At 38.0% G+C, this 16,023-nt stretch overlaps 1 protein-coding gene across 9 annotated transcripts in view; it reads left to right on the forward strand.

The window, feature by feature from the left end:
- FHOD3 (formin homology 2 domain containing 3) overlaps positions 1-16,023 on the forward strand; it is a 415,825-nt gene that overhangs the window by 361,014 nt on the left and 38,788 nt on the right. For all 9 annotated transcript variants that reach the window (XM_080583589.1, XM_080583581.1, XM_080583582.1 and 6 more), the window contains 3 exons: positions 7,870-8,052; positions 12,123-12,242; positions 12,720-12,881. In XM_080583589.1, coding sequence (XP_080439715.1) covers positions 7,870-8,052; positions 12,123-12,242; positions 12,720-12,881 — 465 coding nt within the window. The remainder of the gene's footprint in view (positions 1-7,869; positions 8,053-12,122; positions 12,243-12,719; positions 12,882-16,023) is intronic.

Genomic DNA, 16,023 nt, shown 5'->3' on the forward strand with positions numbered 1-16,023 from the left:
CTGTTGTAGTCATTCTAGATTGTATATCTAATGGAAAACAAATACAGTGACTAGTTCTGCTCAAAATAGCATTTCTGTGTTACTGTTGATTGAAGAAAAGCAGTTGGTATAAAGATTACAGATGATGTAATTTTTACCATTACATGTTTGACTTTGCAGATATTCTTACCGAGATCCAAGATGAGCTCCATTTTTTTTTTTTAATCAAAATACTTTTCTTCTATGAAATGTAAAAGAAGCCTGCTGCTCCCTTGGTTGTTTTTTGTTGTTGTTGTTGTTTTTTTGTTTGTTTGTTTGTTGTTTTTGTTTTTATTGTGTTTGTATTCATTTCAAATCTTTCTTTGAATAAGCCTATATTATCCAATAAGAGTAATCTGCACAACTACAAATCTCAACCAGTGGTTGAATTGCATAGGTCCTGTATTGATTCATAGTCACCTTTCAGTGGTTTGGCTTTGTGTTTCATGATTTCCCCCTTTTCCACCTTTACTATGCTGACTACAGAAGAAAATGAGGAAAGCTGGCTAGAATGGAAATGGAGCTGCCAGCAGTTACATGCAAAATAAATACCCAAGGCAAAAGATTGTTCTAGCTAGAAGGCATGGCCTGATTAATCCCTACTAGAATATAATTTCTTTCCAAAGCTATATTATTTGCTGTATGTATTCTTTACTGATATTGTGAAGGCGACAAATTAGACTTAAAAATAAGAATCAACAAAGGCTGCTCTTTTTCAGCCCAGTTGGTTAGATTGCCATCTTTGGGGCAAATGTGGTAACCTCAAGTTTCCTACTGGCCAGTTACTCATCTCCATGACCCAGCCCCATGGTCCCACCGCTGCATTGTGAAGTACTGAGTTTTCCAGGGTAGGAGAGAAGCACCACTCCAGCCAAGTCCAACTCACAGGCCACCGGTTAGACCTGAGCGCTGCCGGCAGTGTTCACACAGTCCAACATAAAGGGGCTGATAAAGGACACATCTTCATTATCTTCAGTGTATCATCTCCTTTGAATTGTTGCCTTCCCTGGTGTGCTCAACAGAAGTTCAGCTGCTCTGCACAGCTCACCCTTCCAGTGCCACCATTTGTAGCTGGGCCCATCTGCTGGCCACCTGTGGTGTCCACAGCTGTAAGTGCATGGTACCACCACACCCTCATTTGGGTGGCCTTTCCATTAGCTGCCAGAAACCCATAATTTCATTTAAAATATATATAATAAATGCATGCAGCTTTCAAATGGAAGAATTCAGAAACCAGGAAATGATACACTGTTGATACACATGCCCAGTGCTAAAGAAAATGGGATTTCTGAGTGTTCACAGCTTGAAGCTAAAGGATGTGAGTAAGCCTGATGTGACTTTTCAGGTATTTAAAATCAAGAGAAAAGGATAAATGGATCTGAGCCTAGGTACTTTCCATGTTGAGAGATGAAGCCTTCATTAGTCGGAAGGGATGATGTTCATGGAGAAAAAAAATATTTTTTTTCTAAATGTGTAGGTCCATGTTTATTTGCTGCTTGTCGAGTAAAAACATGCACTCAGGTTTCCTTCTCCAGTTCTAAGTTTGCAGATTTTTCTTATTGCGCATCATTACATAGTCAGAGAGACATTTAGCAAGACAGAGGGCTGGACTGAGCTATACAGAGTTGGTCAAGAGGTACAAGAAGAGGCATAGAATTTCATCATCTTGAGTCCTGCTGTTTTCAGCAGAGCCCTTAATCAGTTTTCTGTACTCCCCCTTTGACCTACAGTGTAGATAGACTTTGTTCCCTTTCTTTTCTCCTCTATATTCATATCTTCATTGTCTTTAGCCTTAGAGTTAGCTTGAGAGGAACAGAGGCTCTCTTCTCAGTCTAAATTTTTAGAAAGGTTTTTGGTTCAATACTATTCCTAAATCCTACAAAGTAATTATAGTTATGAGGAATGAATCAATCGATAATGGTGTAAATATCAGCTTCATTTATACAAAAATTGCAGAGAATAAAGCAAATTGGTTGGTATAGAGTATCCTTTACAGTTAATCTGTGGGTTGCATGAGTATGACCAGTATGGAAAAAGTTACATTAACTATTTATTTTAAAAACTGCATTGTGGGAGATACTTTTGAGTAATTTTGAGTACCCACTGTGATATCATATAAGATAGGCATAGATATCATCTAGAAGAGATGTTATGGCTAGTAAGCAGAAGAGACAGATGTAAGGAGTGCAGGGGACGAGATGTGATGTGCTGTGTTGAGAATATTGCATGCAGTAATAAAAATTCAGAAAAGCTGAAGATTAGGATCATCTTCAGCATTTAGGGGATCCAACAAGGAGGAGGGCACCAACAGAGTATAGATACCTAAGCCTTCCTTTGCCTTGGCTGTGAGTTCTGCACCTTCACTGAGGAGCATCATAGCTGTCATGATAGCATGTGTGTGACTTCAGTTTGGCATCTTGGTCCATGAGTTCAAGTTAAATAGTATCTTAGAAGTGATCTTAGCAATCCCTTTAAGAACAGAGGACTAAAGCAGTGCTGACAGTAGCACTAACTGCTGGGCAGTGAGGCAGTGGGATGCAGGCTACTAGTGTGTAATAGCTCAGCTCATCATAAAGATCATAGCCCAGGAAATCTTAGGCTACTGTCCTACATTCTGCTGAATGCTGCTTTGTTTGTGGTGTTTAACTGTTGTTAGTAATGCATACTTTACTTTTTAACTTAAAAAATTAAACTAAGGAGAACAAAACTCTCCATGTATTTTATGACCCTCTATACCTAAGTATGTTGCGGGTTTTTTGCCCAGGTGTTTGAAGGAGTTTGGTACCTGTGAGAATGGGGGCACGCTCTTAGAAAGGCAGATGAAGTCAGTTTAGTATGCAGAGCAGGCACTGCTAGAAACACATTTTCACAGGAAGGCACAATGTGTGTCTGCAAGCACTGTGTGTCAAACCAACTAAAATTTTTTTGCCACCTTACATTTGCCAAAGTGGTTGTGTTTTCCTTTCTTTGAAAGCTTGGCATTCATAGTGTTCAAACAACTTGGAGCTCTGCTGCAGAACAAAGACCTTCCTGCTTAGCATGGACGAGGGCTCTCTCTGAGTTAAGCAAAAAGGTGAGCTTAAAATCCTGGTGTGTAATTTTAATGAAGTGTTTCACCAGCAACTGCATGAATAGTCCACCAGACCAGTCCTTCCTGCTTTATCTCCAGCAAAGGAAATGAGTAGGTCCTACCACAGAATGCTACTCAGGAAGGGAACAAGGATCAAAATCAAATTATACCAAAGAGTTTAATTAATTTAGCTGAGTAAAACTGGAGCAATGCTGTGAGGAAGTGAAGGTGGTGTGTCTTGTGCTTTAAAAGGTAGCTTTGTGTTGCTGCGTAATGGTGTATTGCTTTGGTAGGTATAGCTTTTAGTAAAACTATTTGAAATAAAAAAGCTGCCCAGGTATGCCAGGCTCTTAATACCCAAGTAGTTAAGTACTTTGAAAGCCATGTGTTCGGAGTGGTTAGGTAGCTCTGAGATGTAAAAAGGGATAAGAAATGAGAGCCTGCTGTTAGAAAGGCAGACAGTGACATTTATAAACAACAACAACAAAATTCATTTTCAGAAATGATCAAGGTATTTAAATTTGTTCTGATACTTTTCACCACAGTGTGTTGGCATTTGCAGTTTCCAATTTGGTTAGTTAATGCTTTGTAAAAGTCTGATGGGGCGTTTCAAATTATGCTAGCTGACCTGAAAGAACACCTTTTTTCACAAGCCTGGACAACACAGAGAGTTGACTCAATAATGCTTTGCTGGCTGTACTTTCACAGTTAGTGTATCACTGCCCTAACAAGTTTCAGACTTTATTTAATAGGGAAAAAGCTACCCTTTCACTCCTTACAGAAAACAAAAACGTTTTCTATGGTTTCTGTGAACAGCACTTGCATGCTGATGTATTTTCAGTAGAGAGCTGAAGAAGTGGAGCAATCTGAAGCCACAGCTGTCAGCTTCTGATTTATAGATACCATTATAAAGCATTTTAAATAGAGTTTCTTTTCAGAATTAGATCATTTTTTGAAAAGCTCAGATAAGATTAGCACACCCAGCCTCACTTACCATGAAATCCTGAGCTTCATATTCTTTTAGATATTCTATTCTACTCTTTTGTATGTATATCCTTTCATATTTTCTGCAGGTAATGGGTTTCTTCTGCAAATAATGCAAACTACTGATGGGTCTCAGGAATAGGTGTCTGAAAAGCTGAATTGTGAGAGCCTTTTTGGATCTGAATCTTCTGCTGAGGCTTGTCAAATATTAGATGAAACATCCATTAATGTGTATTTGATGATGTAGCTTATGAACGTGTGGACCTTTCGCCACAGAAAGCTTAGGACCCAAAACCAACTGGATATTCAGTATCCTAGATTTTTAAGGCTCCTGTTTTCCCAATAAAATCAACTGAAATCGAAAGTGAGAGCTGAGCCACCCTTGCTACCTCATCACCACTGAGAAGTCCCCTTATCTCTTGGAAGAGGTAACTTAAGCACCTAGTTTCCAGAGGGGCTCCAGGCTACTAACAGTCTCTGGTTAGGTACTTCCTAGCATCCCATTTTTTATGCCTTCAAGCAAACTGGGAGTCTGTCTTGCTGGTCATTTTAGGCAGTTACTGCTGTGAACCCCCCTCCAAGGTGCCCAGCTCTTCCTGAATGCCTGAGGGACGGCCTGAGTCTCCTATGAGCTTCACCCTGTGAGCACTGTAAGGCATTCCTCTGAAAAATTTTTGGAAATCATACATCAGGATGGCAGAGTCCAGGAAATAACCAGTTTGATCCATTCACCAAAAGTTCAAGGATCAAAACAGTTAAGATTGATAATCTCATGTAAATGAGCTCACCAGTTTTTTTATTTTTTTTCTCCATTAAAAGATTTTTGCACTTTTTCTCAGAATTTTAGTCTCTGGCCCAAGTAATTGTGTGAGAGTGCCCAGAGATTAAATAAGTGTCTGACACATCTTTGTGTCACATTATGAGAAGATATGGACATGGGGCTCACCAGTAACCAATCTTCTTTTAATCTGCTTGAGGAATGCTACACTGGAGAGAGTTTTCTGAACTAATCATTAAATTCAAAGCTATTTATGATTTAATGGTCATATCAGGTGCCAGTAACCTTCTGCCTTGCTGTGTTTTTATGTTCCTTTTACTGTCAGTGTTGTTAAAAAAAAAATCAAAATAGTAATAATAAATTGGCAGATGGTGTACTCAACAGTTTTCAGCACTGAACAAATGGTTCAAGTTAGTCATAGAGTGGAAATAGAGGATAAGAGCATTTTACTGCTTGCTCAGGAGCACACTAAGGATGATGACCAGCAGGATAAGAATTATTTGCCTGAGCAAACTCAAAGCTCTGGTGAGTAAATAGTTGTTATGGGGGCAGTTGCTCTGTGGCTGGGGTGAGACCTGCCAGCACATCGACAGCAGTTCTGATTCCATCGAGGCAGCACTTTCAGCAGCAGGGGTGATGCTTGACAGCTGGCACCACATCCACAGGCTCTTTTGCTTGGCATTCCCTTTTTCACATACTACAGTGCGCAGCAGAGCAGACTTGCAGTACTTGGACTCGAATGCTTTTTGTCAGATCCATCTGGCTTGTGGTGTTTACATAAAGCTCAAGGAGGAGGAGAGTCCCTTTGGTAATAGAGCTTACTGTTTCATTGCCCTCTTTAAAATGCCCGAAAGCAGTGCAAAATCTCTGGAGTATAGGCCCTGCACCACCACAAAATAGTTGTGGGATCCCTGGGTAGCTGCCAGAAGCCCTAGTTATTTGTAGGAGGCAATTGAAAATACTGCTGAAGTGTTAGCCTTCAAAAATGCATCAGAAGCATTTTTACATCCATCACATGGCTACTGCTCAACTCACCATGTATGGATGTTCATATGATCCTATTTGCAAGCTGCTCTGGCTCACTTGGAGGGGTGTTGGCTTCTTGTCATTGTTTTAGAGAGAAGGAAGAACTAGGAGGCCTGACTTCTTCAGAGGTTCTCTTTGAAAAAACTCTTCTGGGTTTCAGGCTCGGTCTCTCTTTTCTGAACCTATTAGGTGGTTACTGTTTGAGCACTGAGAAGTGCCCTGAAGCAGCTACTTAAAATCTCTAGTTTGATGTTAGGTGTCACTTCAGTTACAGATTTCAGCATCTGTAGATGGATAGATAGCATATCTCAAAATGAATACACAAATGCTATCAATCTGAACTGAACATTTTCTAAATAGACATTGACAAGGGAAATAAAAGTGTACTGAGAGATATTCCTCCTCTTCTATTTTCCTTAGGATAGGAATGGATCAAAGGATTATTTTTTTCCTTATTACAGTAGATGCTCACAGACTTTTAACTCTCGCTGTTTCCCTTAGCTATAGGTGAGAGCAACGGTAACTTATTGCAGTGTTCAAGCAAGGAGAATTTTCTTCTTCTTTTGAACTGAAAGGCAGTGTTCTGACCAACATTAACAGGAAGAACTGCTTCTCTATTTATGTTTGTGCAAGTCTGTGTAAGAAGATGGTCAGCTATATGAATGCTGTGGCTGAAATTAAATAAGTCCAAGTTCAACGGATTGAACATTGTTTGCTTATTCCTTGTTAACATTACTTGCTTCCTTAACTCTTGTTCTTTGCCGGTTTGACCAGGAAAAGTCCCTAGTTCTCCACACTTAGCTGCAGCACTGTACAAGGAGCTAGATGAATTATTGGTACTGGAATACCAGTATTGCTGCTAGAATTGGTACTGGAATGCCGGTACCAATTGGGGCAATTGTGCTACTTTGATAAATTGGCTATCTCCACTGCTGGAACAAGTCTGTAGTTTGGATTGGCAGGTCTTACAGCTCTTTGGCTGTATTTTTATTTTGTTCTCCTTACCTCCAAAACAGCCCTTATCATTATAGAAAGCTACAGCAAAAACATGTCATTCCTCAGATGAATAAACATAAGTTGTGCTGAAAATCTACTGATTTGTTTTAATGAGGCATTGATCAACAGGGCAAAGACTTCAACTTATCTGATGCCTTTATGTAGTTTTGCTTTTCTTTTTCATTTTAAAATGCATTCATTATGTTAAAATCTAAGAAACAATACCTTTGGGAAGGAAAGCTGCCACATGTAAACAAGCATGTAAAATCCAAGAATTAAAGGGAAAATATAAATGTTTTGAGCCATGGTGGCAGCAGAAACTGAAAATACTGAGATCGTTTTTCATCAATATTTTGGACTTTTCAGATCAAAAGAGAAAAAGACTGTATGTTATGCAGTTCATAACTGTGTATTCAACGAGTGTTCCCTGGGAAGCTGTCTTCACTTTGGGTGACATTTTTAGGAATGCCCTAGTATGTTGCAATGGTTTCCATGTTTCATAAAAGTCAAAACAATCTAAATGAAAAACAGTAAATGGTGAGAACAGCAAGGGACGGAAGTTCCTGTTGTGCCACACAGTGGTATCTAATCCATCCCATGTACTCTGAGAACGAGCCTTTTCTCCTTCTCCAGGCTTCCTTCCAAAAAGCACAGTGTGCCACTTCGCTTAGTGCTGATTGTCAAGTTGTGCTGTAAGAAACCTTTCTCCAGCTGTAAGAGGTCCTCAAGTTTTTTGTTTATACCTACAGGTGCACTGGAACACGCATAGACGTGGAGGTTAGATGAGACCTTAGTATCTAGACTGACCTGCTGTAAATCACAGGCCACAAAATTTTGCTCCTTAAAAAAACTTCACTTTGTCATCAAACAAGCTTGGGTGAAGTCAAAATGAAGCTTGTTGCTGCTGGTGTCCTTGCTACTGATGCACCCCCATGCCCAGCCCTTACATGCATCTCAGCCCCTCCAACTGACTATTGCTTTTTATTTCCCTTTACAGAAAATTTTGACCATGATCCCAACTGAGGAGGAGAAGCAAAAGATCCAGGAGGCACAGCTGGCAAACCCTGATGTCCCCCTGGGCAGCGCTGAGCAGTTCCTTCTCACCCTCTCCTCCATCAGCGAACTCTCCGCCAGGCTCCAGCTCTGGGCTTTCAAGATGGACTATGAGATAGTGGAAAAGGTGAGGTGAACATGCGGAGGCTGAGGTAGACACTCTTCCAAGTCTTTGCTTAATCTTTCTCTGTCCTCATTATTATATGAGTGTGTATTTTGTGGAAACAGTTAATAAGTCACTTATTTCAGTGGCTGACCAGGAAACAGCTGAAATGATCCTTCATAATCTATTTCTTCTATAAAAGAAAATTAGAGATTATGTCTTCCTTCCTTTAATTAGGCAGTAATGACATTGGAACAAAGAAGAGGGCTAATTCCTTACCACAGCTGCTCCAGATGTTATTCTGTATAGCTTCAGAGCAGTAAGAATTTTTCCTTGGACAAAGGTTGAATGAGGACTACAGGATTCACTCATACATCGTAAAATGAGAATATTGATCTTACATCCATTTGAACTAAGAAAAACATTGTCCATTAAAGTTATTTCTGTTTATAGCTCTCCTACAAAATTATAAACAAAAGATAGGATCATCCTTCAGGGGTGTTCTTTTCAGTTCGGTCACAGTTGACTGCCACCATGTTTTTCATAAACAGCATTTATTCAGAGAACGCTATAGTCAGGTTGTATCATGTATGACAAATCACATACAAAAATTTCAAAATGGCAGCATGTCATTTCAGTGAGTAGATGAAACAGAATCAAACTGTGAAGGCCATCTCAGCTACCTGCTGCCTTTCAAAATCTCTTTCAGGAATTTCAGTACAGGAACTCTCTTCTGCTGCACTTCTGGTGCATACCCTGTGTGTTGCTCTGGGTTCTTCAGGCAGCTCTCTCCTATATATATTATTTTTATATTCATATCCGTGTGCTTATGTGTATATAAAATATATATATATATAATATTGTGTGATGGATTCTGAGAAGTGGGACATGCTTCTGTAAAAAATGTCTTATGCTTATCTAGCCATGGATATTTAAAAAGCTATAACAACAATGGATTGATTTCCAGATGGTCTTGTCAAGATTATTCAGCCTCTGCTTCGTTTTCTTAGATTTTAGGAAATGCTATCAAGTTAATATTCATTTTTCTTAAATGACTTTAATCTTAGATATTTACACTTCTGTCTCTTAAAACATAAAATATGTGTATCTGGTCTGAATATTTGTTGCCATTTTTTCTCTTCTGGTATAGCTATTTATCCTGCTTTGAAGTTAACATAAGGCTAAATTGTTCCCTTCATGTGATCTGAGTTAGCAGTAGCTGTTAATCTATGTCTATACCTAGTATTTCTAGCTTGCTTTCTGAAACATTTGAAACACTGTTAAAAGCTAAGGAAATTCTTGTTCTTTGCACTTTATAGGCAGTTACAGCACACTTGCAGCTTTCACTGTAAGCTGTGACACTTGATCAAATCAGTGCATTATTTTGGATTGAAGTATATGCAAGTGAAATTGAAAAAGGAAAACCCTTTCCAAATTGTCTGTTTGATGATGTGTATAACATTCTGAAATGATAACATGTATCTAACATTTATGCCTACCAGAAGTTCATCATTGGAACAATAATTTTTCTCACCTTTCTTTTGGTAATGTATTTTAACTACATACACAAAGGAGGTAGAGTTGCAGCTTTAAATCTTCATTTTCAGTCTTTTGATTGCTCTGTTCATAAACAATGACATTGTGTTACTGCTACTGCTTTGTACTGAACTATTTGTGGTGCAGATGCTGTCAAATTTGATTATCTTAAAGGGAGTTTAAAGGTCTTAGAAAGAGGAATAGAATGTTCCATTGTCCTAAATCTGATTTATTTATTTTTTTATTAAGGTCATTGTGGGCAAATATATCCTTATTGATGACAACTTTAAAGGATCATAAATGAAGATAAGCAGGTGTAGAAATGAGAAAAGTTTGACTGGTAAAGAAAAGGGCTTCGTTTAGTTCCTCTTCTGAGGAGAAAGATTACCCCTAAGTCGAGGCTCCCCAGAGATGGTGTGCTAGACAAATAACTTCAAAAAGATCGTGCTTTTGAGTGATACTTAAACTGTCTGAAAATTTAAAAAATGCAGCAGAACTTCTTAAGTCGTACCGTATGGTCTTGATACTTTCTGGTCATTTAAAATTACATGATAATTTATGCAGGCCAGTCTCATTTAAATACAAATATGGCAAATTACATTTTTGTCATCCCAAAATTCCCATCCTAACCAAAGCTTTTACCCCTCCCAATAAAGCATGCTTGTGAACCTGTATAGATACAGTAAGCTAAACATGTTAATAACATAAGCATTTACCTGGCTTTATCAGATGTCTCACCACCAAAAATTCTAGACCAGCCCTCAAATTTCATTCAACCATAATTTCTAGGTAAAAAACAAAAACATGGTAAATAAGGATATGTGATAGTTAAGGATATGAGGCAACTGCATTACGTATTGGCCTTGTCCAGGTAAAAGGTAAGTTTTAAAGGGAGCAACAGTGGGTATTCCCCCTGTTTATATGGTATCTAGCACACTTTTTTTGTAGGGTTTTTTGTTTGTTTTGTTTGTTTGTATGGTACCATAAACTCAAAAAGAAAGAGTAATGATAAATGTGCACTATATGGAAGAAAGCTTAAGCATGGATAGCTTACATGTTAAATAGTTAAATAAAAGGCTACAGTATGGCCTGCTTGGAAGCCTGTTATGACACCTTTTTATCCATCCGCAGAATATTTTAAGTCATCCTTCTAGGAAAGATTTTTAAACAGTTTGCAAATTGGTGCAGGTATAATAGTTCAAAAATCTGTGTTTGCAGCAGATGTATAGCATTGTGATTCATCTCCATAATGGAACAAAACAAAAAGCTCAGTCCCGACTTGTAAACCAATTCAAAGAATTCTGTGTAGCAGTTTATTGATTTTACTCTAACTCGATAGTCTTGGATGATTTAGCAGCTCTCCTCTGATGTATAAATTACTTGGGTCACTGTGCCATTTTTTAATTTATTTCAAATTTGCTATATTGTTTTCTTAAGTTGAGAGTTGAGTTGTTCTGTAGTGACTAGAAATCCATGTTTCCTTTATCTTTGTGCTCTTATTTGTGGTAAAATGTCGGTATAGTTTTTGAATGACCCATTGTATTTCCCCAAGACAGTGAAGTTCACAGTTATTTTGCCTCTTGGTCTAAAATAACAGCTTAATTTTGGCTTCTTAGCTCATAAAAAGTATAATAATTTGGGAAAAGAATGCTGCTCGGGGATGCTTTGGATGGCAATTGGAGATAGGAACAATGTGAACTGTTACTGTGCATGTAAAATAAATAACCCTGGACCTCACACTAAGATAGAAACAAACTCACTCAACTCAATTACCCTCACTGTCTTCCTTTGAACTCTCTGGTGTAGTTCACTTCCCGAGGTAATGGAAGAGAATTTATGTTTTCAAGTCTTATCAGTTCACATACCTATACTCAGACAATGTGTGTGGATGGAAGATACATTAAGTTAAAAGATCAAAATGGGACCACTTTTAAAACTTTATATTTGCAGTATTTTATATTTTTATTGTTGGTGGGGTCTTTTTTTGGTTTGGGGTTCGAGGTTTTGTGTTTTATTTTGTGGATTGTTTTTTTTCTTCCCATTTTTAAAGTCACAAAAGCACAAAATGATATCAAAAACTCAGAGGTAACCATTGTTTGAAGAAAGCTTTAGGGTCAGGCTGTGAATGTCAACTCAGCCAGAATTCTAACTTTTTTGGGGGGGTTGTTTTTTGAAGATTAGAAAGAGTTGTTATAAGAAGCTTTCTTTTTTCACTTGGGATCAGGGGTGTTCCTGTCTCTAATTCAGGTGCAACAGCCCTTTCAGTGATACTATTTCTCTCCTATTCAGAATCATAGAATAATCCCGAGGACAAGTAAGGCAAATGCATACATAAACAAGCAACATTAGGAAAGTATTTTATGTATTTCTTTGCTGTCCTTGCATGTGATTTATCAGCTAGAACATGGAAGAAAGCCAGCACACATGGCTAGTTTACACTCTGCAAGACACCAGTTCAGGAACTTTTTGCAATAATTAATCTAAATCTTAGAATTAAAAACTAGAAGCAGCTATAGCCAACTACAGCCTTCACTTTCTTGTTTCTCTTCTTGTGGCAGGAAGTTGCAGAACCACTTCTAGATCTGAAAGAAGGAATGGACCAACTGGAGCACAATAACACTTTGGGATTTATCCTTTCTACTCTGCTAGCCATCGGGAACTTTCTGAATGGAACCAATGTAAGACCTGTGTCCCAGCATTTCCCCTGAGCTTTTTCCTTCAAAAAGCAGAAGTCAAAACCATTATGACAGTTACAACCCAGTATTTATTTCTGACGAGAAATATAATCTAGAAGACAGAACCTACTTTTTTTGTGTGTGTGTGTATTTCATGAGTGCTCTTTGCCCTTTTCTGCATAACCTGAAGGAAGTTTAGAGCGAGGCATTCTCTTTGTGTAACTCCCTTGAGTTCAGTGTTGATGCTCCCCATTCAAACTGTGAGCACTTTGTCATGAGTCATTTCACTGTAGATGGAGTGATTTTAGGCCTATTCTTCAGCAAGTTGAAAGATTAAAAAAAAAAGCAACAAGTTTCTTTTGTTGTAAAATTCTTCATCTTTCCCTTCTGCCCCTACTTGGTAATCATTTTTGCCTACTAATCTGCATGGGATGGAGTAGCATTTTTATTTTTATTTTCTTCCTGTTTTCTCTCTTACAGGCCAAAGCTTTTGAGTTGAGCTACCTCGAGAAGGTTCCAGAAGTCAAGGACACAGTGCATAAGCAGTCCCTCCTGCACCATGTCTGCACTATGGTGGTGGAAAAGTTCCCAGACAGCACTGATCTTTATTCAGAGATCGGGGCCATCACTAGGTCAGCCAAGGTATGTCTAGTGGGTAAATATGTAGATTTATAAGCTCCTCTCTAAAGTCAAATCTTTAAGATTTAATTTTATTCTTTGATTTGTTCCTCCCTGGTCACAGAACTTGTTATGAATGTGGACTTGTTGCATTATTCCTCAGGGAATTTCAAAGATGCCAGAACACTGTGTTTTCAGCTTTATATCTGTCTGTCAGATGGTTTCCTCACCATGTTATGACAGCCATTTTAATGTTTCTTATACATATAATTAATGTTATATAACTATTAGGAACTATTTTATGGTTACTTTATTTTACCAGTATCTTCAAATTTGTTTACTTACTCTGTGGTTTGGAGGAATCTCTTCTTTAAGGCAGATGCATCTCTTTACATATTTCAAAGGCAATAGACAGAATACACTTTTGGAGTAATAAAATTGTCTCAATAATAGAAGTGTCCTTGGAATACCTTGTGTAATTCTTTTACTGTCCTCCTTATGACAGCAAGTTTGATGAGGAGGAGTTAAGAAGGATAAAAACAAATAAAGGAATCCTGCAGCAGCCACTCTTTTTAAAAAGTGGTAATTAATTGACTAATGCATAAGTCTAGTCAATGGCTTAATTTGGAATGCAGAGTATTTATTGGTAGTACTTACGATAGAAATACTGTAACCTCATTTTTGGAGCTCTCAGTGTGTCAAATTTCATGGATGACTCTTAAAAACAACACATTTCTCATTAATGGAATAAACTTGACAGAACATCATCAGGAGATAACCAACATGAAAATTCTGATTTATAATTCCCATCTAGTCCAGTATCTTCATTCGGACAGTGGTTGATACCAGTTGCTTGAGAGGAGAGCACAAGAAGCTTTGAAGGACAAAGATCTCTCCTAGAAAATCTTTTTTTCATGAGTCATAATACTCATTATATACATCAAATGGAGGAATGATTGCTTTTCCAAAAAACACGTTGTTTTGATACTTCTAGGGGAAAAAAATGCATAATCCTTTCCTTCCTTCCTTCCTTCCTTCCTTCCTTCCTTCCTTCCTTCCTTCCTTCCTTCCTTCCTTCCTTCCTTCCTTCCTTCCTTCCTTCCTTTCTTTCTTTTTCTTTCTTTTTTTACTGCAATAATACAATCTTATTTTGGCTCCTAGAAAAGTTCTTGTGACAATGAGTTTCATAATCTAATTTTGTCTGCTGTTGCATTTGCCAGTTTCAGGATTTGCTGTCTTGAATATATTGAACAGTAGAAACTTCTTTTATCTCTCTGTTTCATAAAATCCTAGAATTTTTTAGGTTGGACAGGACCTCCGAAGGTCATCTGGTCCATCACCCTTTTCATTGAAATGCCAAATTAAGCCAGGCTGCTCAGGTCCTTGTCTGTGTTTCAAAGAATCCTTCTACATCTTTTTTAGACACCCATTTCCACACTTTTTCTCCATCTTCCCTTCTGGGATGTGTTAAATAATAGTAAAAACAGCATTCTAACCTCTTTGTATAAATATTACATGCTTACTATGTTTGCCCATTCTGTTTATACTGTCTTTTGTTAGCCTGAGATTTTGTGTTTTTTGACTGTTACTGTCCTTCTGACACCAGTCATCTTTGGACTACTCACAAGGGCATCCAGGCAATCTTCTGAGTTGATCTGGCAATTTAGAACCCAGCCAGACACGGAGTTACTCCAAGTTACTGCCTGCAAAGTGCACTTCGTTGCAGTCTAAAGTAATGACCATGATCTGCTGAAGCAGACTGACTGCTTATCTCTTAAATCCCTAATAGCCCTCTGAAGTCAGGGCTAATCTGAGTTAATTTCTTGCCATCTGTAGATTTTACCCTCTCAGCATGCTTCCTTGTTTCCAAATAGTTTTTAAATATGTAGTAGAAACCACAAGCCACCTGCTGTTAACCCTGTCACCAGATGACAATCAATATGTATAACCTCTTTTATTTTGCTTTCAGCTTCACACTTCATAAGTCGCCTCCCATGAGGCTTCTTGTAAAGATTTTGAAAGTCTAATTTTTGTTCCTTGCTCTCATCTGTTCACTATATTTTAAGCATATTCAGAATGTAGTGATTTCTTTGATGTTTTATTTTCCTATTTTTATTTATTCTTTCAGCCAGGTAATAGGTATAGTAATAAAGCTTGCAGCTCTACAGTCCTCTGAATCATCCTTGCTGCTTTTGTCAAAGATAGGTGAAACTTTTGCTATCCTCTGATTCTCCAAATTATTAAGTATAGTGAAAGCACACTCATTTTAGCCTGTGGCTCAGTTGCTTTATTTTAATTGCCTTTAGAATTCTTGTCTTCTGGTTGTTTACTGCTTTGTAAGCTACCATCCTCCTCCAACACATTTGTTTCTGCAATTGAATACTTGCTATTTGTTCATGTCTACTAACAAATAAAATACAGAAAATAAAAACAAATGCCAGAATAGGTTTCTCCCTGACATTCTCAGTGTTGGACAAAAAGAAGTCATCTTACTTCCCTTCCCTAACTCTTTTCTTCCTCAGTTTCTCTCATCCCCAGTGACCCAGGACCTCTGACATGTTTTTCTTTTTTTTAGATACCATAAAGGAGTTTGTGGGTTTTGTTTTCTGTCCTTAGGTATTTGCTTTTGGGATTCTGTCTCTGCTCTGCTGGTTTTCCTCTTGTACAGCCTGTGTTTAGGCTCTGTTTTATTGCCTTCATTAAGGCTGGTTTCTCATGTTAAGTTTTTTTTTTATTTATTTTTTGTTGGTTTTGTTGAGTGATTCTTCATATCTGAACACTTAGGTATATTAGTTTATCCTTTCCTGCTTCCTCTCTTTGTTAAGAAGTTATTCCATTTTCTTTGCACAAATTAATCACAAAAATGAAAATTGCCACAAAAGAGAGCAGTCATTTCCTAAAATCCACACCACTATATACTGTATACTCTCAAGTGAATCTTCTATTTCTGTTTTTCAGCCTTAGAGAGAGGAAGAACCTTAACCCAATGCTGTCACTTTTAAAAAATTTTTAGGTCTAAGGGCATGCAAAATTGAGCAAAGTCTTTCAGTCTGTGGTTTGCTGATCTAGTGGCCCTGCCCAAAGCGGATGAAATTCTGAAAAGGCCAGACAAAATCACATTAAGAGAAATTATAGCCTTAACCTTCTGCGTGACGCCCAAGGTCTC

The sequence above is a fragment of the Anser brachyrhynchus genome, assembly GCF_964034855.1.
Source record: "Anser brachyrhynchus genome assembly, chromosome: 2".
NCBI lineage: Eukaryota > Metazoa > Chordata > Aves > Anseriformes > Anatidae > Anser > Anser brachyrhynchus.